General features: G+C 40.8%; 1 protein-coding gene across 3 annotated transcripts; it reads right to left on the reverse strand.

Annotated features, from left to right (window-relative positions):
- Positions 1–3148: 3148 nt before the first annotated feature.
- Positions 3149–11337, reverse strand: TMEM71 (transmembrane protein 71). 3 transcript variants are annotated; one of them, XM_039381886.1, is made up of 9 exons: positions 11211–11337; positions 8126–8183; positions 6853–7062; positions 5854–6023; positions 5165–5344; positions 4560–4635; positions 4009–4058; positions 3737–3809; positions 3149–3464 (listed from the first exon to the last, which is right to left on the reverse strand). In XM_039381886.1, coding segments are annotated over exons 1-9 (831 nt in total). In that variant the 5' UTR covers positions 11224–11337; the 3' UTR covers positions 3149–3463. The 3 variants fall into 3 exon arrangements, with proteins under 3 accessions (XP_039237820.1, XP_027567847.1, XP_027567846.1); XM_027712046.2 differs by having other exon boundaries at positions 3149–3496; XM_027712045.2 differs by lacking the exon at positions 3149–3464 and having other exon boundaries at positions 3733–3809.
- Between the last annotated feature and the right edge of the window lie 12951 nt (positions 11338–24288).

The raw sequence follows: 24288 nt of genomic DNA on the forward strand, positions 1-24288 counted from the left end.
AACCTGTCGCTTGTGCAGTTTTGCTGCAGAGTTTTTGAATCCCTGTCATTCTGCCTCCCAGCCTGACTGTACCTTGTGGGCAGACCCAACCCTTCCACAGGCAGCGTTTCAAGTCAGTGCTAGCACTGCTTTTAGCACACCAGGGGACAAGGAGACCAGAAGCAACAGGAGTTACAGAATGATTTGGTGGGCAACAGCATCTTCACGCATTATCATCGCTTTATGGCACAGGCAGACGAAATCCATGCTGTTCTAGATAAACTGGCACACAGGGACGTATTTTAAGAAACAGATTATTAGGAGTCACAAGATAACAGGTTTTGGCTCTATTTGTAGTTTAGTCTGTAGCAAAGACACAAGCTGAAAAACGGGGCTCAGTGTTTCCAAAGTAAATACCTACAGGTCTCGCATTTTGGTACATGATTCCAGATAATGCAGATTCATCATTGCTTTACCACATCCTGATTCCTGGTTTTCTGAAGAGTGCTCTCCTTCCAGTAATAGTTCTTTCTTTTCTTTTTTTTTCCTGTCTTCTTAATGCTCAGCATAAAGGCCAAAAGGCAGTTCATATACATGATATAATAAAGCTTCTGAAATATGTTATTACATGTACTCAGCCACTATCCAAATCCATTATCTTTGACAGCATGTTGTTACAAGAAATTTATAGATAAAATATGAGATAACATGAATTTTTATAAATAAAAGTATTTCATGGGGATTAGAAAACACTTTTTACCATCAATGTATTGTCAAAATGCTTGTAGTCTACATGTCTACATAGAATTTCATTGACATAAGAGACTATATGTACAGCAATATTTTGCATGACTGCTTTCAGTCACCAAGAAGTATGGCCTCATTCACAAGTAACCAGAACAAAAATAAAGCTAAAATGAATTGTATTTGGAGGAAGAATACTAACAATTCTGGTTGGTTTTTTCCACAGGAACATGTATAACAATGGCCATAAGGAGGTATACAGGAGTTTGATGCTGAAGAGCTGAGAAAAATAAATTTGAGGAGGAGGAAAAATGAAAACTTTTAGTGAACTCATTTCAAAATATACAGAATTAACAACTCTGCTTTTAAGTTTTTATGAAATGCAAGAGACAAGCTTACTTTGAACAGTGGGAGCTCCTGTCTCGTAGTAACCTATGCCAGTCTGTATTGAATTTACTCCTGCTAGGCAACAAGTGCCAAGTTCTTTACTCCATCCTGTGGAACCTGCTTTGGTTAACATTGATACTGGCTTTCAAAATCAGAGTCAGCTCTCAAGCTCTGGTGTTGCAGCCCTTACAGGAACAGCTCCACTGACTTTAAATGCCATATGTAGCGTCCACAGCTTGGCACACTGTGAATAGAATGTCATTTTAACTATAGGCTTTAACAATTCTGCAAAGTGATCAAATGCCTGCACTCCTTTCTAAAATACTGTTCTCAGGATTAACACCCTCCTTCTGAGGGCTGACTGCAAGGTTTTCCAGGTTGTGTCTGCAGCCGTGCAGATGCCTTTAGATCTCAGAAGCTGAATTGCACTCAATTAGGAAACTGATGAACAAGGCTGCTCTGTCCACACTGTAAGGAACACAAACATGGGCACAGCTCCACTTAATTCCTTCTTTTCATTTTTATCCTTATAAAGTAAAGACATAAAGGAAATAATGGAGCCAGGACTGGGATGGCCAATTCCAAGTTGAAGTAAATCAGTGCTCCTGTTTTAAAGGTTTGAGCTTCAGCAAGGCTTGGAAATGCTTGAAAAACAGAAACTGGAGTCTGAGCATGAGGCTTTAGTGAAAAAGGATAGGGAATAGAAGAATCTGTAAGTGTTTTTCAGATATTCTGAACTGATTCATGTTGATGCTGCTTCACTGCTTCCGTGGAATGCTACCGAGTCAGAGCAGCACAGCACCTGGTCCTGCTGTTCAGTTCAAACTTGGAAAAAGGAAGACTTGTTTTGCCTGTTACTGAAAAACATGTTTTCTCTGGGCTGGAGCACAGCAATTGTTAACAGCTTACACTATTTAGCCACTGTTGTCAAACAATAAAAAAGAATATTTAATCCAAATTAAGTAAAAAAGGAGTTGTAGACACCAAAGTGGAGTAATTTGCAGTGGAAACTGCAAGGGTACTGCAGCTAAACCTTTTAATCATAAGTCCATGGAACCTTTCTAAACCCGGCTTGAACCCTGTCTCATAATAGAGCTCATCCCTAAAAAGATGGAATTCTTCCTAAACTTAAACATATACTCACCAATTATTCTTTCTTTCTTATTGTATTCTCTGGGGGAAAAAAATAGAATAAGTTTTTGTATGTCATGATTTAAACCACAGATTGTTATAATCAGTATATATTGTAGGCCCTGTTTGACAAATTTAGTTCAGTTGTAGGACTACTTGTTTGAGCAGGTAACTTCTCACTTGTGATGAGCATAAAAAAGGTTATTTTCTGTATACCTGTGACAGAAAAGCTCTCAGAGTGTGTTTGTTTTTCTCTTGTGAAGAACACCTTTGTTTATGACTCAGGGTTAAACTATTCAGGAAGACAGAAAGCACTTTGGAGCATGTGTTTGCAACACACTGGTCCTAACGTGGTGACCTTGGTAAAACCAAAGTTTTAGGGACTAATTACATAGCACAAAAGTGGGAAATAGCATCCTTGAGTATCCAGGGTGGTGTGCTAAGACCCTTGGGTGCTCAAAAAGTGAGACTATGATCGCCATATGGCTCTCCAAGCTATGCCTTGCTGTTTTTCACTTCCAACATACTCAATTCAAAGGCTAAAAGGTCTGTCAGATTATCTTTTTGCCCTTGGGATACACTGAACTCCTGAACACTGACAGTGTCAGAAACAAACAAGATCCTCTTGAGCTTCACTTTCACCCCACAAAAATTCAGATAAGCCCTAACTTTTTAGTCTTAACAGCATTTTAGATTTTAGACCTTTAGAATTTTCTGATTCATAAAAAGTAAAAGAATGGTAATCCATACATCGAGCACATCCATATGTGCTTTCAGCATGAAGGCCTATGTGTGAGCTTCATCTAAAGATATAATTCAAACCCTCTAAACACGTAAGAATTTTTCTCCAGAAGAATTTAAAAGCTACAGCTCTGTGCAACACTTGAAACAAAGAAATAATGCAGTCTGAAACAGCAACATCTGCACCTTTATTCAACTGATTGGACTGATTAAATTCTTCTTTCTAAGACATTTATCAGGTTGCAGTATCAGCCAAAGGAAAAGCTCTCCTGAATATAATGGTGCATTGGGTTACTGGGCCCAAGTTATGTCAATTTTGTAGTCCCTGGAAGGTGGTGATGGGGCTGGCACCATAATTAGCTGGTTTTATTTTTTCCCAGTTAAAAAAAAGGCTCCGTTTGGTGGCCTGAGAGTGCAAGGACTTCAGTGCAAGGCTTGATGTCACATCTCTGGATTCGTAAGTTACTCTTCTTGGTCTGTCTCTGTTACGACATATTAGGTTTATCTTCCTTTTCTGCAAACAAATAGGTGCTACAAAATTTATTGCACATTATGAAAAGGCAAATTTTCAAAATAAACAGAAAGTTTCTATGAATACAAATCAGTAACAGGAAAAGCCAAATACTCCAAGAGTAACTTCAGATCTTATCTTCTCTCTTCTGACATGAAAACAACAGCAGGAATCTCTCCTTCCTCTTCTTAATATAAAACTTCTAAATTCCCCTATTCACCACATGACACTGGAGCCACTTACCAAAACTTTGTGGTTTTGAAAGATGTGTTAAGACTGAAGAAAGATGACACAGCAGCATCTTGAGACAAAAGACCTGTGAAATTCAAATGCAAAATCCTCTAATAAAGGTTACATTCTGTGCCCATGTGCCCACATACTGCTCTTATTGGCATCAGTAAGAGCCATGGATATACATCCAAGGATGGATTTTGGTTCTTGGATTTTTTTTGTAGAAAACCCCTCTTTTTTAGAAAAAAATCCCTGTGCTGTATATAAAGAAATTCTGTACTTACCAACTAAAATTATCAGCAACAAAGTGGCAGGCAATCCTCCTAGAAAATATCTGAAAATATAAAATTATCCAGAAAGTTTAGAAATAGCCACAGGATGCATATTTGGTTAAAAGAGTTGAAGCCTGGATGGGAGGAGGAGAGAAGGTTTTTGCAGATGAACCCTCTAAACTCTGGTAGGTGAACTGCAATTTGAAACTTTTTAAATTGCGTAAACTATTGAGGATAATCTCCAAGAAAAAAAGACCTCAGCTTTCCCAGACTGAAACATCCACTTAAAAAGACATGGATGCATTCAGATTCTTCTCAGCCTGCCAAAACCCCTGTCCAAGCACACTTGGAAAGGTAGTTTTCATATCTGCATACATTTCTTATTTTTGTGTATATCTCTATAGTTCAGATAATTGCCTGCATCGACTATCATGTGAAAATAGATTTGCACAGAAAGATATAGGGAACTTTGAGAATGTGACCCTTAATTTAAATTTTTTTCACCAGTTGAAATGGAATAACTACGAATGTCAGAAACAGCAAATAAAAGAAATAAAAATTACCTTGTACATATTGAAATGAATAAACACATGATCAGTGCAACCATCTGAGAAACGACATTTTGCACTGTCCTGGATTCTAAAATAAAAATCAGAAAAATAATTTTAATGGGTTTTCAGGAAAGTAAATATCTGACAGGAGGTGTTTTGAAAGACTACCTTCAGCGTGTGAGACCAGTCTCTTCAGTTCCTTTTTAAGAGAACTTGCCTAGAGTGATTCAAAGCAGAAACCTAATTTTCATGCTCTGGGTGTCTCTCAGGAGTCTTTTCCCCCCACAACCACAGAGACACTATGCCCTCCATGCTCTCAGAAAACAAGCTTTTCTGCATAATTGCCCGTTTCAGTTTTTGTTCCCATGCCCTTTCCTCCATTTTCCTCTTCACTCCACATTTTTTTTTTTTACAAAAATGGGAGAGGAAAAGCTGTGAGCAGAAGGGAGTAAACAAGTAAACAACAATTTTAATATTTTTTTAATTTTAATAATTCATTTAAAATATATGTTTAAGGTAATAAATTCTATTTTGCAAGGGACCAGATCCATATTTTTAATGTGAGTATTTTCAGTTCACTCAAAAATGAGGCATGTCAGAATAAGAACGTAACGTACCTCCACTGCTCAAGGTTTCTTCATTTGCATTTATCATAAATGGTGAGAAGGGTTTTGAAGCACTAAATGGTTTCTCAGACTGAAGAAACTCATCATCTTTGGTGAGAGATGCTCCATTATATGCTGGAATTTGCCTTTGTGCCACATGTTTATTATATCCATAAGAAAAGTCTGAATCACCTGCAAAAAGTGCACATATAACTGAGATTGCACAAAAGAAGAACTTTGAGACTTTGTGTTAATGAACTGGGGAGGGAGTTAATTACTTAATCACAGGAGGGGCCCCAAATTGTTATGGGTAGGGAATTGGCAGGTCCAATGTACGCAGAAGATATGCAGAGTAAAGACAAAACTGCATAGAGTATAACATGATGAAGTTATTGAAAGACCCAGGTGAAAGCAGAGAGTGCCAGATATTAATCACACCGGAATAAACAGTACTGATGATGACTTTGGATTCAAATTCAGTTTAAAAATGCCTCTTTGGAACAAGGGTCTTTACAAACTCATGTGCTGGTTTAGTGCCAGGAGCTTTATTCCCCACTTTGAATTCTGTTGAGCATCTATCCTTTATTTGCACATCCTGGCAGACAACCCCCACAAAACTTACAAAAAGAGATACTCAAAGTCCCACTAAATACAATCTGTAATATTGTAGTTTAATTACTTGGTACCTGATCAGGGCTTACCAATATTGCTGTAACTGGCTTCTGGTTTACTGCATCCATCAGGCCAAGGATCATCTACATGGGAGAAATCCATATTGCTGGGAATGGTGGAGCTGAGCCATGAGTTGGAGGCACTGAGGTTGAACAAGCTGTCAAGAGAGCGACGGAATTTCTTCCTTCGCCTGAATACACTAGAAGGAAAAGATATGTTGTCAAGGAATAGAGCTAATTATTCTTGCTGAGCTCTAAAACTTGCAAGAATGACATGAAAGAACCAGGTTCTGGGTGCTACTCCTAGCCCTGTTCTTGCCCCTGGGTGTGTCACTAGGAATTACTCCTGCACACCATAGAATGTCAGAGAATGTATTGGCAGGAGGGCACATCATGCTGTTGTGATATTGGAGTCTGTGATGCTGAATGATATCACAGCTATTGGTCTCTGATACTGCTGTATCATGCTACTCATGAGCTTCACCCTGCCATATGAATCCATTGAACTTCAACTTTTTTTGAACTACATTTTATATAACTTTTTTTGAATTACATTTTATATACCTGGCTAAACTGATGTTCTTCTGAAATCAACAGAGGTTTTTCCTTGAGTAAGAATTTCAGGACAAGACCTTTTTTTTTTGTGTATATATATATGTATGTTTATATATATGCATGTGTTTTTTAGATATAGGTATTTAGACATTTATATGTACTTTTTTTTAGTCCTTTTCAGAGCAACACCCCATTGGCAAAATGAGCTGTAGCTCTCCTTTTTTGTTATTGGAAACAACTTCAATTATAGCAGCAAGTGTGTACTGAAGAGTTTTATGGGTAGTAAGACGACTGAAAATCAGGTTATTTCAATCACTGCACTCTCTAAACTAAAGCAATTGGGATGTTCCCATTCAGAAGCAATGCTGATCTTACGCCAAGCAGAACGTAGACAGACACAGATACCTCTGGATAAGGCCAGAGAGGTGGAAGCAGTTGCCAGCACGGAGTAAAATCTGCACATAGTTCACTTACCGAATTAAATTCTCTTTATATGTAACTCTTGTGTGGGATGGTGTCAATGTTACGTTGCCCTCTTCATCAGACAGAAAACTGTCTTCTGTCAAAACGTAATAACCATTAGAAAGCAGCCGAGGGCTGCGGCGGCTTGGGGAAAGGGAGCCTGTCAGAGGGCTTGTGGAACACTCATAGGCAGGATCATCGTCCAGAAAGGCACAGGCACAACTGAAAAGGAGAAATGAAAGCTTCTAATTTAGTGAAGGTCTAGACAGAGCAAACCCACCATTTAATAGCAATGAATTTGCATTCGCAGCTGAGGCAGGCTGGTAATGACATCGATTTAAAATATGTGTATGTAATGATATTTTGTACCAGGAGGTTTCAGCCAGCTGAAGTGTGCCTGCATCACGCTTTCCAGAGCTTCAGATTACAGGAGGGATACATGCCAGAGGAGCATTTCATGCCTGCATGGAGCCAGCTTGAGCTGAGACGTGCATGGTGTGTTTCTGTGGCAGCGCTCTTGGCCAAGGAATCCTGCCACACCTTACACCTATCTGGAGCCATCAGAGGCATCCCAGTATTTTGCTTCTCTGAGTTACTCTACGTGACACGAGATGGGTGCCTCTGAACAAGATAGGATTTATTTGTTCTTTTATAGCCTAGCCATACTTGGAGAAGATTTAAGGATACATGACTTGTAACTCTCACAAATCCTAGAATACCATGCAGCTAGAATAACATGACATAAAGTCTACACATGGTGATAACTTCATCCAGCACTGAAACACGATTGACTCTGAGATGAAATTTAGCACAGTAAAATATACTATGTGGTATTTAAAATAGAAGTAAGTAGTGACAGAGGTGAAAGAATCTAAATGTCATAGACATTTTACTTAGCTTAAGTAAGATTGGATTTATGGTTAGTCCTTTCTCCTCAACACCTCCAAGTTCCAAATTGCCATGCAGTGACATCTTTGAAAGAAAGGAAGACACTGGATTGATTCAGTGTCTGACCTGCGTTTCACTAGCAGGTTTAACTATCCCATATGGTATGTCACAGAGTGATACCATAATTTCAGTGTAGGGAAAAGCAGATGGAAGAGAGATACTCCAAAACCTTGTAATTGCAAAGCCAGTGTTTCCAAACTCCACAGCAGTACTTCTGAACTTCCATTTAAAGCAGTAATTAAATTAATATCGGCACTACAATTCTAAGTGGCCCAAAAGGTATTTTTACAAAATCTACAACAAAATAAAATTAAGCAAGTGTGACTTTCCTCAGTACCTTGGAAAAATATGTTGTGAGAGGCTGCGTCTATGCTCTCCATTAAATGCTGTTGAACCTGCAGAGGCAAAGGTGAAATATGAAGGAGTTGTTATCATATTCACTGGCTGGTACCTTGTGTATATCAAAAAGATCATAAAAAAGCTAAAAAATGAAAAGGAAATTAATAGTGGGATTAAAGGAGATAAAACAGATGAAAGAATGGGGGAAAGACATAGTGTTTATAAGAAACTCATCTGAGCAACGCAGAATCAGAGGCAACCAAAATTAGATACCTGTGCTCTGCATAGACTACAGACTTCAGAGAAATAATTGTAGGCACAAATACAATAACTGCAGTAATTTTAATGGTGTTTTACCAGAGATCTGCTTCATGCCAAAACCAGTACATATACTGGCAATAGATATAGAATAGAATGGAAAGTACACTGTTACCATTACATTATATTTTCAGATGAAAATTGCAGACATAGCACAACAGGCACAGGGGTTGTGACAGTGACAAATATTTGACAGTAATATTGTGGCAGGAGACTAAGGAAATAGGATTTGTCTGGATTACCATGGCTCAAGCCTGCAAAGTGCTGCTGGGTGTTCAGCACCTGACAGAATCAATCTTAGGAAATACGAGCAATGGCTATCCATAGGGAGAATTTATATCTGTTATTACATAAAAAGATAAAAGATATGATCTTCCCCTATATTACCTTGCTTCTTCTATATCTTTAGAGCTTCAGACTTACAACATTGTTAGTAAGTGTCCATCATTGACCTCCTAGAGGAGATAAGTCTAAGAGAATTTTATTTTTTTCTGTTCAGTTATGAGTTGAGGCAAAGAAAAGACACGAAGGTCAGTGTTTCCACTTTGGTAATCTTGTTTACCCTCATTTGGAGTTCAGCTGTCAGTCACACCCTTGGGACCAGGAAGGGTCACCAAAAAAGAGAAGTAAAACCTTCAGGGTATTTTTTTACAAATCAGTCTTATTGCCCTGCTCCCATACATACTGTTTCTCCTACCCTTTAAAAAAAAATCACTTTACCATGCAAAAATTATGCTCTAATGCTTCCAAAAGGAGGAGACAACTGGAAGAAATTTGGTGGAGGTACAGAGAGATCAAGTAGCATCGGTCAGAACACCACAGAGCAAGTTGTACAAACAGGGAGAGCGGTGGTGTATTTCATAGTCTGACATATTAGAGCTACTGTTTTTCACATACAACTAGCTTCTGAAATAATTTCTCTTATTTTAGGCAAAATCATGATTTTTAAAGGAGAAAAAATATTGTATTCAAAACCAAGAAATCCATCCAAACTGTAAAAGAAAATACAGGAAGAACTCAACAGGTAGTTTGTAGATCTGGATATAAACTAAACCCAGCAAAATCCCAAATCTTATCAGTCAAACAAGATCCCCTCCACAGGATATTTTTTTTATTAAAAGCTCTGACAAATGTGCCCAAATTGACTTGCTCCTGGTGCCAGTGCAACATGTGATAGTCTATACATCTTGAAAAGGACTGTCTCATACACTCTCGGTTAACAGGGAGTATAGATTACCTGGAAAAGACTTTTAAAGGAAACACATTTTGCCTTGTTTGAAAATTAGGATCTGTAAGATTCTATCATTAATATATATCACATTATTAGTTATAATGTATTCTCAGGCAAAAATGATTGATTCTAGAGCAAATTTGTTTGAAAAGGGATATAGAAGTGTATCTCATGATCAGTTATACCTACTACAACTCTCTAATGATCTGAGCGAAACTTTCCAGCAACTGAAACCCACAACACAGCTGTATTGCATGTGATTGTTTCAGTTATGATAGTATAAAGCAGCTGCTAAAAAAGAATAACTTTTAAGAGTGGCAGCTTTCATATGGGTAGTGCTTTCATTAGAAAGTGTTGACACATAGTGATCACAGTGGCAGAACAAACCACAGTCCTTCTGTTACTCATTTGAATTGTTTCATAACTTTGCAAGGTGTGTCTCTGCAGGATGCTTGTTTATCCATCACCCTCCACAGAAATAAAGTTTAAGATAGAATAGAGTATATACATCTATTTATAAAAGACAGTGAGCAATATACACATGCAATTATATTACTGGGAGGTGATGAATGTCCCTCTTTTCAAGAACAGTTAATAAGCAGCTGTAATTGGCTTTCAAACTGTTTTAAGTAATGATAATACCAAGCTTCCGTGAACAGTAGTAGACCAGGCAGTCCAACAGATTTTTTTGCTGCCCTTGATCATGAAATTTTTTGTCTCATGAATAATGAAAGAGTTCCTGAAAATCATAATTCAATCAGTGATGGAGAAAACATGGAAACATCATGTTTTAGACAATGCTGCACAGTGTTCTGCTTTCATTTAATATTCAGTCCTAGTTCTGGGCTATTAATAGCGTGAGAAGCTATAGTAACGACATAAGCAAGCCAAAACAAAGCATCTCAACCACCACTGCACAATGAAGCACTAGTATTGTATCTGTAACCCACAAAATGAGCCATCAACAGAGAACCTTTAAACTATGGCATGCAAAAAGACCAATAGCTCTATGAACTCTCATTAAAAGTGAATCTGAGGTGAATGTGGTAATATTTTATGTAAAGAACTCAAATAAAAATTTAAGTCAACAACTCCCCTTGAATTTCAAAACACATAAAAGTTCATGTTATAATATAAACAAAAATCACAGTCCAAGCCAGTCAGTTTTAAATATCTTTCCCTCCAAAAATCAAATTAGTGTTCAAGCCAATGATGCCATCAGTTTACAATCTAAATATTTACATTAGTACCTGCCAAAATATAGTGCTAACTATCAAAATAGCTGAAGCCCAGGCAACCAGTTTTATTCTATTCTACCTATCAAACACAAGTGTCTGCAAAGAGAGTTTTATTTGTTCACACATATCAGTTATTTTTGAAGAGCAGTTTAGTCTTTTCTCCCTGCAGGTAATGATAACAACATTCACAGGAACGCAAAACTTCCTGAAGAGCAGCATAGAAATGAATCCAAAGCTTAGTTATTCCTCAGCTGACAAATCTATTAAGAGATAAATAAGTCTAAAATCTTCCAAACCTGGAAAATCCATCTCACAATTAACACAATGTGTGCAAAAAAGTTTCTTATGATCAGCCTGAGAGCTTGTCGATGGTTGGTGGAGGGTGTTCCTTTGGCAGCTTCCTGGGAGAGATCAGCTCTGGCTCTTCGGAGAGGCAGGTTATGAAGTCCCCTGTTTCCTTTTGAAAACAGCCCCGTGCAATCAGCGGCACAGAGACCGAATGAGGTCACGCTTCCTGTAAAGTAGCCTCCCATCAGAAGCATTCGTTTTGAAGATTAAGATTAGCTCAGTGAACGCTCTTACAGGCTCTTGTGAAAGAGGAGATACACTACAAATAACGTTTCACTCCAACGATCATACAGAGAACAAAGACAGAACCTTTTCTCATAAAGAAAAGTGACACGTTTCTGTTTCAAATTTACTTTTCTACCTCACGCAGAAAACTTTCAAGTGGTGTATCCAAATCATTCAATTTGTTGAAATACTTGTCAGCCTGAGAGGCTTTGATGTAAGAAAATGATCCTGCTACCAAAAAAAAAATCCATGTACAATAACGACATTTTGCAAAAGCACTATTGTACAGAAGATGCATTTGCTGGGAGCTCAGAGTTGTTTAAGTTTCATGGTCAAAAACATTATTGCAAATATATATCATGCAATGTTAATATAAATTCCATTCAAAAGAGAAAGGAATAAAGCCACTTGTAAACATATTCATTGTTGTACTCTCTATGTTTCGTACTGTGTAAGGTATCCATCCATCATACCTTGAAGTATACAAAAATAAAGTCAAATCCACATAAGAGAAATGGAGCCTGAATAAGATGTCCCAGCAATCAAAAGGATTTGGCTGCAGAACTATTACACACAAAAGTAATATAAATCAGTTGCTCGACACTGAAGAATTGTACAGCCTTAGGGGGTAAAACTTCATCTCCAAATAGATAAAATATTCTACTAGTTATATCTCTAGATGTATCTATGTATCACTGACAAAGGAAGAAAACATAAATGTAGTAAAATATGATTGATTTGATTTAATGATAGTTTGTGGGGTTTTTTCCCCTTGGAGAAGGCAAAATATTTCTACTGATAAAAGGAATATAAAAATCTCACCTCATAGAAAACAAAACAAAAATAGGAATTAGGCAATTAGGATGTTGCAAAAGACCTTCTGTTTGGGAGTTAAACTAAAATGAACATTTTACGGTCCTTTTGCTTGAACATGAAAACACAGGAACATATTCGATCTTCACATCAGTTCTTTTAATTTAGTGCAATTATGCCCATGAGGAAATTTAGTCCAACACTATTTCCATGGATGCATCACAGCAGCATTTCCCTGGCCACCCTGTCTCTCTACAGGCAATGCATATAAATTCCCAATGATCTTTAAAACTAGGTCACCTACAGAAGAATTTTTTTTTGCACACACTAATTTACTCCTTGGGCGTATTTTTGGTTTCTTTTCATATTCTTCTCAACAGAAAGCAGTTAATTCCAAGCTTGGACTGCTTTTTGGAAGGACTGCTTTTTTGAATGTCCTGTTTGTCTATATAGTTAAAATATATTGTGTCTACATCATGTTTAGACTTGGAGGTGTTTTCTTTTTTAATAACTACTATTTGTATCTGAAACTCACTGTTCCACAAGCTTTTGATGCATAAACTTTGTGCATTGCTGAATATTTTATAGGTGAGCGCTTGATTATAGTTAGTACACACACAAGGGTATATATACAGCTTTTTCTCTTCCCCACCCAGTTGGTCCTCAAATTTCCCACCTCACCCCAAGCCCTGTCTCAATCGCCAGGTTTCAGATTCTACAAAATGAGTAGAGCAACAAGATTACTTGCTGTGCAGTAGTTTTGTGCAACCCACAAAGGGAAGGAAATGAAAAATTACAATACTAGACACCACCCATCTTTCTACTCTTCTCCCAGGCTTACTCTACTTTTGATGCACCATATTGTGCTGGGTCTGACAGTCCAAGAGGGGAGAGGCTGGGGCAGCAACGTGCTCCTTGGGAAAGGCCCAACAGGGAGTCCCTTCCTCTCTAGTCCTTAATTCAGGTTCCCACCTGACTTTGTGCCCCTGGATTCCTCTAGGCTGATGGCTGCTGGAATGGGAACAGCTGGGGCAGGGCATTCTTTGGGCTCCCCCTCACACTGTTGTCTCTCTGAGCTACTCTGTGGGTGTGCAGATGAGCTTTTAGCACATATTACACCATAACTCTGCCATCTCAGCAACCCACTGCAACTCAATGAAGTGCACTATTAAGCTAAACACACAATTTTCAGGAAGGGTATTTTCCTGGTAGAGTTAATTGAGTGGCTGTGGTGGAGGGAGTAGAGTGCTTATTGATTGAATGCAACTGAAAGTAATGTGATGCTTCTGTAGCTCTCTTTGAACCTCCTGGAAACCTCACAGCCTTTAGCTTTTCCACCAGCTTCAGTGATCAAATCAGGCCATTTGTCCTATATCACAGAGCTATGCCAATACTTTTATATAGTATTCAACAAATAAAAAATATTCTGAGATATCTGAAATTTAATTGAAAAAGTAAAAAAAAATCCCCAAAAACGGCAGGGGAAGGGCTGACCATGAGAACCTCGGAGCAGCAACACTGGGTCAAAATGAAGGTCTATGAAACTGTCCTTGCCTGTAGTCTTGCTGCATGGAAAATTAAGACCCATTTCCATACACTTTCATGAATGATAACATTTTAGGCTAAGTACATTCCTTTATGCGGCATTCCTTTAAACTTAGCAATGTTTGAGGTACCCTGGTAATTAAAAAAAAACAACAAAACTCACAAACCTAGACATTTAATTTCAATTTTAAGAGAAGGCTGATCCTGCATTAAGTTGGCATTACACTGTAAGTTGACTGCATCAATTTACATTCGATACCGTACTGATGGAAGCCTATTCAATCCAAGGCGACTGAAGGCCCACACCAAGACCTTAAACCATCTTGTCCGGGAGCTGCTTTATGCTGATGACGCCGCCCTTGTTGCCCACACAGAAGCAGCTCTGCAGCGTTTAACATCCTGCTTTGCAGACGCTGCTGAGCTCTTTGGGCTGGAAGTCAGCTTAAAGAAGACAGAGGTTCTCCATCAACCTGCACCTCAGGAAGTCCCCCATCATCCCCACATCACCATTGGCCAATCAGAACTCAAATCAGTCCAACAGTTTAATTACCTAGGCAGCCTCATCTCCTCGGATGGGAAGATTGAAGGAGAGATAGACAACAGGTTAGCAAAGGCATATAGTGCTTTTGGAAAACTCCACAAAAGAGTATGGCATAATAAACACTTGAAGAAAAGTACCAAGATCAGTGTTTACAGAGCCATAGTGCTGTCTACTCTCTTGTATGGTTCCAAATCATGGGTCATCTACCGCCACCACCTGCGTCTCTTAGAACGCTTCCATCAACGCTGCCTCCGTTCAATCTTAAACATCCACTGGTCAGATTATGTGACCAACACATCTGTTCTAGAGCAAGCAGCAGTCACAAGTATAAAAGCCATGTTGATGAGAACACAGCTGTGATGGGCAGGGCACGTCTCCAGGATGAAGGACCACCGCCTCCCTAAGATCTTGCTTTACGGTGAACTTGCCACTGGCTGCCGCAAGAGAGGAGCCCCGAAGAAAAGATACAAGGACTCCCTGAAACAACATCTCAGCCTTGGCCATATTGATCACCATAACTGGTCTACTCTGGCCTCAAATCGGGAAGCCTGGAGACACACCATCTATAACGCAGCTGTCTCCTTTGAGAACACACGCAGGATCACTCTCGAGGAGAAAAGGCAACGCAGAAAGAACCGTGTTCTGCAGAATATACCATCTAAAGAGTCTTTCTACTGTGCCTTTTGCAATCAGATATGTCTGTCTCGTATTGGCCTCATAAGCCACCAACGTGCCTGTAACAAATGTGGATAGAGCCTTCCCAAATCTTCGTTCGCGAAGCCCAGCCATGATGACACTGTAAGTTACAGAACTGACACATCATATATGATTTTAATAACCTTATCAGGTCAGCTGTATGAACAAAGATTAATTTGCTTTAATGAGGAACAAAGTAATTTTTAATGTCATCGGATGGCAACCCCATCATACTCTATCAGAGACTTTCTTATAATCAGGCTTGATTTCTTTTCCCCCCAAAATTAATTAATTTAGCTTAATTATTCCTGCAAAACAGGCAACAAAGGGCATTTTTTTTGTTTGCATGGTGGAGTACAATGCATAGACCTGTAAAACTTGGAATTAGCTCTGAGTGTGCTGATACGTCCATGCTGCTTGGATCTCAACAAGAGCTTACCTGCAATAATGCTGTGTCAGCTACCTCTGTAGTATACTGTGCACACAGATAGACAAAAAGTGTTTAGAAAAGATCTAAATCAAGTGAACCTGCAATGTACAATGATATTTCTCTGTACAAAGCCATGACCAGTCTGTGTTGTATCTCATTGCTCTTTGATTATATGGTAGCAGAGGGAAATTTCCTCGGTATTTAACTTGTTGTAGACATGGCAAAATGCCACATCATGAGCAGTGTAATAGTAGATACGGGGAAAATAAAAGAAGTGCTTCCATTAGAGTCTGCAACTCCCTGACCTTGCATCTGAAAATACTACTTTAAAACTTTTATCAGAGAAAGAAAATAAAAGGAAGAGGCTCAAATCTATCAGCCAAAGCAGAATTTAGGCAAGGTTTCTAAAAGAACTCAGGTGGGTCCTCATTAGAGTTCTTCATAAATTTCCTCACAAGGAGAACTGACTTTACTGAACAAGAAGGTAGGAACACTAAGAAAACACTAAGAAAAGCAACAAATCTGTACTAAAAGCTGTCTGACTTATTTTTATTAAGGATGAAAAAAGTTCATGAATCAGCACACTGCACTGTCTGCAGTGACTAGAAGCAGTCAGGACAGAGTCAGCTCCTGGCCAATCGTTCTCCAGCAGCACCTTATTTGCAGAGAATAGAAACATTAATGCACCGATCGCTGGTCTGAGTAGAGAATGAGTGGGAAGAGGTTTGATGTGGCAGGTGTGAATGGTGTTTGGCTTGTTTCTAAGCTAGCAGGTCATCAAGCTTCCAGCACAAATCTACATGACACATTTTAGGACACCCAGACTGAGAGGGAAAGGACAAGGACTAAAGCAGATAGGACAGGATGGAGAGATTGCTTATTTTCAGCTCTAAAGGGTGTAAAAGATCATGTCCAAACACATCACTATGTGGTCAACCCAGGAAGAACTCATAAGACATGGTGAAGACTTGATTGCCCATGTTCCTTGTCTTCCACGTCACTGCGGTTAATGCTGGACAGACCACCTACATAGCAGCACCTTGGGGGCTGAAAGCTGAACAGGCCACTTAGATACATGCAGCTTTAGGGACCTTCTAGGTGCTCTAACTAGACACGTAAAATCTCAGTCTTTGGTTGGGAGTTTCCTTGTGATATTTTGAGTCCCAAAATGAAAATTACTATTCCTCTGGAGATGGTGCTGCGCTGCTGCTCACTGTACCTGAGAACCTGTGCAGTTTCTGTGACAGTCCTGATGTGATCTACATGGACCAGAGGGTCTCGTAGCAACGTACTGCGAAGGCTTTTGGCCAACATATGACTATAAAGGATCATAGCATGCTTTATATATATTGAAAACCTGTAGTTGAGAGGTGTTGGTACCACTCATTCCTGAGACAATAGTACTGGCAAAATACTGATCATACTGATGTCGTGGTCATTTCTATAGTAAATCAAGCTGAGTGAGGCACAAATGAAGACATAACAACTGACAGTGATACTCTAATAACATTCTTTAAAATGCCTGTCTTTACACAGTGCCCTTATCAGTTGTGTCTCTGTAAATAACCACTGTAGTCTGACAGTGACTGAGTTCCTTTCTGCCTGTCTACCAGTACTTAAGCAAAGTCTAAATTTGTGAAACTTGTGCTGAGAATCCACAAGCCTTTCTTGGAACTGTTTGCAATTTTTCCAGCCATGCCTGTGCCATATTCGCATTTTCGCCTGGATTCAAACTGATGTCCTGGACTAATTCAATGTCTAGGGAGAGGCAAAGGCACAGGGAGCCTTGGTATCCAGAGGAGGATCACGACACACTAGAGGCAGAGTGGTTTTACAGCTTGGATGCTCTCCAGCATTGCATAAAGATCAAGGATTTGAACGTGGCCTACAAGGCAATTAAGGACAGAGAGCAGAACTCTGATAGCCTTCCAGGAACCTGCCCATGTGATGCCAGCACAGACACAATGGCCAAGTATCAAGAAACAAGTGACTCCTGCCATGAACACATGCTCTCATGAACAAATGCTTTGCAAGCATTTTACTGGCAGGGTTGGGCACTAAGGGCTAATCTCAAAATCAACCACTACCCTTCAGCCCCTGAGGACATCCCAGTTTTCACAGGACCACAAAGAAGACAGGAAAATATGACATTAGTTTTACGAAGTGATTGGTATTGCCTGCTGGCAGATGTGATGAATACTTTTTCATTCTCACTCCTGGACTCCACCAGTTTGGACATGTGAGTTTGGGAGTTCTGTTTTCCTTCAGTCCAAGTTGCAAAGTCTCTCTACGCATTAACACTGTCTATCTGACTACAAGCCCATCCTTGCCAGACTACAGGGTTTGCAGTGCTTTGCCTATTAGGCTCTCCTTTCCCCGTACAGGACTCCCCAATATCATTATGATGCTGATAAACATCCCATTGCTGAGTGCTCAGACAGTGCCTCCAACTCAGCCATCGTCTTGGCAGGACAGTCCTTACCCACCCTGAGGTCTGCTCTCAGAAATGGCAAACCATGAAAAACACACCACTGAGATATGTTTGTGAGCCAAGGGCGCTGTTGATCCACCATAAAGTATATGCTGAATTTAAATCTCACAGGGAAATAATCTAGGAAATCAGTGCATAAAGCAGGTATGAATAGTATAGCTTTTGTTCAGCACTGCTGTCATCAAGGTTTTGAAAGAAAAGTCAGTAAAATATTTACTGATGTGTTCCAATCTACAGAATCTACCATAAAAACAAAACACAATCCAAGACAGATGGCTGCAATATGTAAGGCAGAAGTAAGTGATGCATTGCACAGCAATGTTTGTAAGGCAAAAGCACAATTACATCTCAAGAGGTCTAACATTCATTGCAAAACAGTATTCATAGCACAGCAAATGTTGAGTGTGCCCCCAAGAAATATCAAATGATACACAGAAAGTGGTTTAACGAGGCTTCAACGTGACACAGCAAAGCTGCCTGCATCCAAAACATCTGCTCCCTTCCAACCATGCAGAGCATCAGGGTGAGCAGCTCACTCTGGTGAGCAGCAACCTCTGCCTCAAGGATTCCCTTTAACCCCATCAAATGTAAATGTTTGCTTTCTTCTCTTTCTTTGCATGGATTTGGGACTCTTTCACTAATGCTGGAACTCTGATAGATGCAATTTCATTACCAACCCGGCTTTAGCAGGTTTCATTCCTTAGCATCCTCACCTTACTGTACTTCACCCTTAAAATACTGCCAGTAGGAAACCTTTCTTCTAGTTCACAGGTTCATGTCACCTCTCCAGCATGCAGTGAAATGCAGCCAACAGCCAGCTCTCTGAGAGAAATCATTTATTGAGTTAAAGGCACTCTGCAAAGAACCAGTGAGCAACCGAGTAAAAAATGTCCAGCTTCAGTATCTTTCAAAACTGGAAAAAAATGGGGTTTGTATCCCAAACCGGTGTGGTTACTATTTTGTTTGGTGTCCATAGCAATGGGTGGGAACTACTTTCTTTTCCCATACAAGGCCAGATGCTACAAAACTCATCCACTTTAGGGTTTTTCCCAGCTTCTGGAAAATTTAGGGCTTTAAGAGGGAAAGATAAGTGTTTGGTGAGATAGTGGAAACCTTCACAAAGGAGGGAGGAATTTCTGGAGGGGAAGGAGTTTCTGGGATGAAAGAAGAAGGGCAGAGAAACTGAAGAGGAGGACACAGCAACTTGTTGTCAGACTTGGTATTGAAGTAGACCAAGGAAGTGGCAGGAAAAGGAGAGATGATGATGGAGCAGAGCCAGGTCATGACCAAGCTGCTTCCAGAGATGGATAGAGCAGGGCAGAGGTGCTGCTGCACATTTGCTAAACTGAGACTGTGCAGACATCATTTGAATACAAGCACCAGCAGTCATCTTAAATATGTCTTTCTACTATAATAAAGGTAAACCCAACAATTTAGCTTTATTCTGCTGTCACCTCATGATTGCAATATTTGACATTTAAATTGGTTCCTTTAAGGACTAACACAATCGCCCATGAGAAAAAATAAATGGCAAAATAAATAAACTGATGTCTGGGTTTCTCACCAGGTGTTTAATCGTGCTCCCAGACCTTTCCTGAACCCTTCCAGTTTTTGGATGGCTTTTCTGAACAGTAAGTTATTTTAATAACAACATACTAGTGCCAAGCACAGCGATAATGTCACCTCTCTACTCCTACTCTGTGCTTCCATGTGCATGTGCTTTGCAAAGACTGCATTAGTCTTTTCAGCATCAACAGCATATCATGAGCTCATGCTCAGCTGATTATGAAATCCTCTCTTCCCCCTCCAAGTCTCAGTGAGTCACTGACTGGCAAGATAAAATCTCCTATCCAGTTTGGTTTCCAATTTATGGTCTGTATAATATTCATGATGCTAAAGACCTACTAAGTGACAAGATTAAACACTATAGAAGCAGAGAAATCTCTTTTCCTGCACCTCTCCCTTGTCATGTTTTGGTATCTGAAGGAAAAGAAGGACCAAGTCTTTCCATCATGGTGAGGTCAACACCATTGCTCTCCCCTGTCCAGTTGAGTATTTTAACAGGAAAGGTTGGGAAAATGTGATATCTCTCTCTCTCTGTGTCAAGCTTGAAGTATGGTGGAAGTTTCAGGAAAAAGTAAGGAAAGATAAAATGGAAGGCGGACAGGCAATTCAACCCTGTTTTCCTACGAGACAAACTAAATGTCAGATATGTTTTTGTGCTACAAGAATAAAAAAAGGTCTTGGCCAAAGTTGCTGCTTTACGGTGGAACAGTGTAGCTGAAATTGGGTCCTGGACCATGGACAGTGGTGGGGAGGCACTGGGATGGGCAAGTCAGGGCCACCAGAGGCTGTGGGTGCCTGCAAGGGGCCACCAGAGCAGGGGTGCCATATATGAAATGGTAGCAAGGAAATGGGTACACTGGCTGGGGCTCCTTGTTTTCCTAAATGTTCTGATAATAGTGCAATGAAATGCTACCCTGTACTGCTGGACCACAAGTGGACTTCTGTTGTTCTGAAGACAGCGTGGTAGAAGTCACACATAGCACCCTACATTGGGTGTCCCTTCCTCTGAGTCCTTAATTTGGTTCCCACCTGCCATTTTGCCCCTGTGCTCCTCAGAGATCAAGGAAATGGGATTTTGATGGCCTGATTGCCCCCGGGAGCTGCCAGGGCAGGGGATTATATGGGCTCACCCTCCTGTGCCCTTCTGTGAGTGTGCAGATGTCCATATTACCAAATACCTGGGGCTTGCTGTGCCTTTGCAATGTTCTGGCAGCTCTGCCTCCCTTTCCCAACTCCCTCAGCAGTGAGACGTCACACACTGCTCTGAGCCCTTCTCATGCCACAGGATAACCCAGACAGCCGCTGGCAGTCAAGAGCATGACTCAATCACCCCACATACCCAGCCCCATCCTCACTGCCTCTGCCACCTCTCTCTCTCCTTGGACAGAAGCACCTTCACTTTTCTAATGGTATCCCGATACTGCACATTCATTGCCACTCAGAGAGATCTCATTCCCTGCACAACAGCCTTCACCATCTCGTAACAATCCCTCTAAAAAAAAGCCTGCATCAAAACTACACTCAGGGCAGCAAGAACCGAAGAATTCAAATGAATGCAATGGCAACTTCTTTACTGAAAAAAAGGAAAAAAACTTCTCACTTCCTTTCCTTTTTTTGTTTTCTTATTTTGTTTGCTGTGTTTTTCTTCAAGTCGCTTTCTTCCTTCAGTCTCTCCTGTTTGCCACCACCTTCCAGAAAATTATAACAGGAGAAAATCAAAGGAAGAAAAAGAAATACCATAGCAAATACTTTAAAATATCCTACTGAACAGTCTGCTTATAAAGATTCTTCAAGTGGGAGGCAGCCTTATAGGGATTAAATGAAGCAGATGGGTTGACCTCGAACAGCAGCCAAACACCCACACAACCACTCGCTCACTCCCCCAGCAGTGGCATAGGGGAGAAAATAGAAGGAACACAAGTGGGAATCATAGAGTCCTTAAGGTTGGAAAAGACCTCTAAGATAATCAAGTCCAACCATTATCTGAGTGCTGCTGTGTTCACCACTAAACCATGTCCCCAGCTGCCACATCCACACGTTTTTCTGAACACTTTCAGGGATGGGGATTCCACCACTTCCCTGAGCAGCCTGTTCCAATGCCTGACCACCCTTCCTATGAAAAAATTTTCCCTGATATCCAATCTAAATGTCCCCTAGTGCAACTTGAGGACATTTCCTCTTGTCTTGCCATTTTGTACCTGGGAGATCTACCCCCCCTTGCTACAAACTCCTTTCAGAGAGTTGCAGAGAGTGAGAAGGTCCCCCCTGAGCCTTCTTTTCTCCAGGGTAAACACCCCCAGCTCCCTCAGCTGCTTCTCATCAGACTTGTGCTCCAGACCCTCCCCCAGCTCCGTTGCGCTTCTCTGGACATGCTCCAGCACCTCAATGTCCTTTTTGTAGTGAGGGACCCAGAACTGAACACAGGATTCAAGGTGTGGCTTCTCCAGTGCCAAGTACAGGGTGACGATCACTGCCCTGGTCCTGCTGGCTAAACTATTGCTGATACAGGCCAGGATGCCATTGGCCTTCTTAGCCACCTGGGCACACACTGGCTCATGTTCAGCTGCTGTCAACCAGCACCCCCAGGAATGTTTGTAGATCCAGATAAGGACAGCAATGAATGAAAGAAAGCAAAAAAATAAAAAATCTAAGCCAAACAACCCAACCCAAAAAACCCCTAAGCAATGCATAGGCAATCACTCATCACTTCCCACCAGCAGACCTATACCCAGATGGCCTCCCAGCAACAGTCACCTTAGAAGATTAAAGCCCCACCATACTTCTTCCTCTGCCACAGCTTTTCTTGCTGAGGTCAACGGAATGGCATGGAATATGCCTTTGGCCAATTTGGGTCAACTGTCCTGGCTCTGCCCCTTCCCTGTCTCTTGTCCACCCCCCATCTACTTGCTGGGGAAGACAAGTGAAAAAAAAAAAATGCAAGCCTTGATTCTGTGCAAGTGTTATTCAGCAATAGTTGATAACACTAGTGTGTTATCAACACTGTTTTAGCTACAAATCCCAAACATGGCAGCACATGGGCAGCACAAAGAAAGTTAACTCCATCCCAGTCAGATCCAGTACAGTCTCCACCCATTGCTCCACACCATTACCACCATACTCACGTCCTACATTCTCAGTCATCACCATCAACCACAACCGCCCTTCTGGTCCTTTGACATACGCACAGACGTCATTCCCTTAGTCTGTGGGACATCTCCCAAATGTCCATACAAGTCTAGTCAATTAATTTGGTCCATGACTTGTAGGAAGCTGCTGCGCGGAGCACATCAGATGGTTTCGCACAACACAACGGGATCCACTGGCAAATAGAGCATATTGCCTTTCACCTTCTGCTATTTATTATACTTTTGGGCTTGAGCCACCTCCCCAGATGATGCTCTGAAATCTCTGCCTCCTGGCCCAACAGTGATCTCTTCCAGCATTCAAGCTGTAGCGCACATATAACATAGGAATGCCAAAAATAATGTTTCGCCATTGTTTCTGCCTGTCAAAAAACTTCCCACCAAAAATTCTCTGTCAGCTTTCTACCAGAAGTTCTCACCAGAGTTTCCTGCTGGAGTTTTCCTGCCAAAAGATCCTGCTATTGTTTATGGTTATCATATCTCCTCGAACATCTGAATAGGGCTACGTGCCAAGAAACCACACACAACCTCCTTTGAACACTATAAAAGTGGAGGAAAAATTTGGGAAAAATCAAGGGGACAGCAAAGGGAGAGAGAGAACCAGTTACCCTAGCTGAGAATCTCTCCCCAGCCCCCCTCACCTTTCTTCTGCCACTGTATGCTGCCCACCTGTCACGGGAGACTGGAATTCTGCCAGCCTGGAGAGGACTGAGAACCACTGTGTGACATATGTGAGTTATATTTTATTTCTCCACCCTGACCATATTTTTGAGGGCTGAAAGGTGCGTCTGAACTGGGACCCCTGCACAGCCTGGGACACGGCTCTTGGCATGAGCAGCAAAACAACTCATCCTAGCTGCATTCCAGAGAACTAAAGCTGTTAAGACACCACCCCTCTACCCCCCCCAACACCAGCTCTGTGGAGAGGTAGTTTTTGGTGGTATCTTTTCTCTGCTTCTAGAAGTAATCTTAGCATTTTCCAACCTTTTCTTATTTTTTCATCTTTCTCTTTGCATCTCTTAGCAATTAATAAAATCAGTTTTGGTATCAACAGATAATTTGTGTGAGTTTTAATTTTGCTCCAGGGTATATACGGATCTGAAATTCTTTCTGCAACATTTAAGCAGATTGTAACACAAGGGCACTGGGGTTTCCTCATTTGAGCCCGTTGTGTGATCAATCCTACCCTCTTACTCCATGTAGCTTCAGTTGCATGATGTGTAGAGGCGACCCTTCCTGTGAACATCTAGTGCAGCACAAGCACCTCGAACCCTTGATACCCCCAGCTCCAGAACCTCAGCGGTCAACCTTGGGTCTTTCCAGGTATTTTCTGCCAGAGGCTCCAGGTGAACAGAGCATGTTTCTTACAGCTGATACTTTTTGGACAGGCCCAAGGGCTACCACACAAACCATCCTGCTGCTGTTTAGGAACTGTGGTGGGTTCACCTTGTCCAGACACCAGGTGCCCACCAAAGCTGCTCTGTCACTTCCCTCCTCAGCTGGACAGGGGAGAGAAAATGTAACAAAAGTCTCCTAGGTCAAGATAAGAACAGGGAGAGATCACTCACCAGTTACC

This window comes from Pipra filicauda, unplaced genomic scaffold (assembly GCF_003945595.2).
Source record: "Pipra filicauda isolate LSUMZ 115617 unplaced genomic scaffold, ASM394559v2 scaffold245_size1146780_pilon, whole genome shotgun sequence".
NCBI classification, from domain to species: domain Eukaryota; kingdom Metazoa; phylum Chordata; class Aves; order Passeriformes; family Pipridae; genus Pipra; species Pipra filicauda.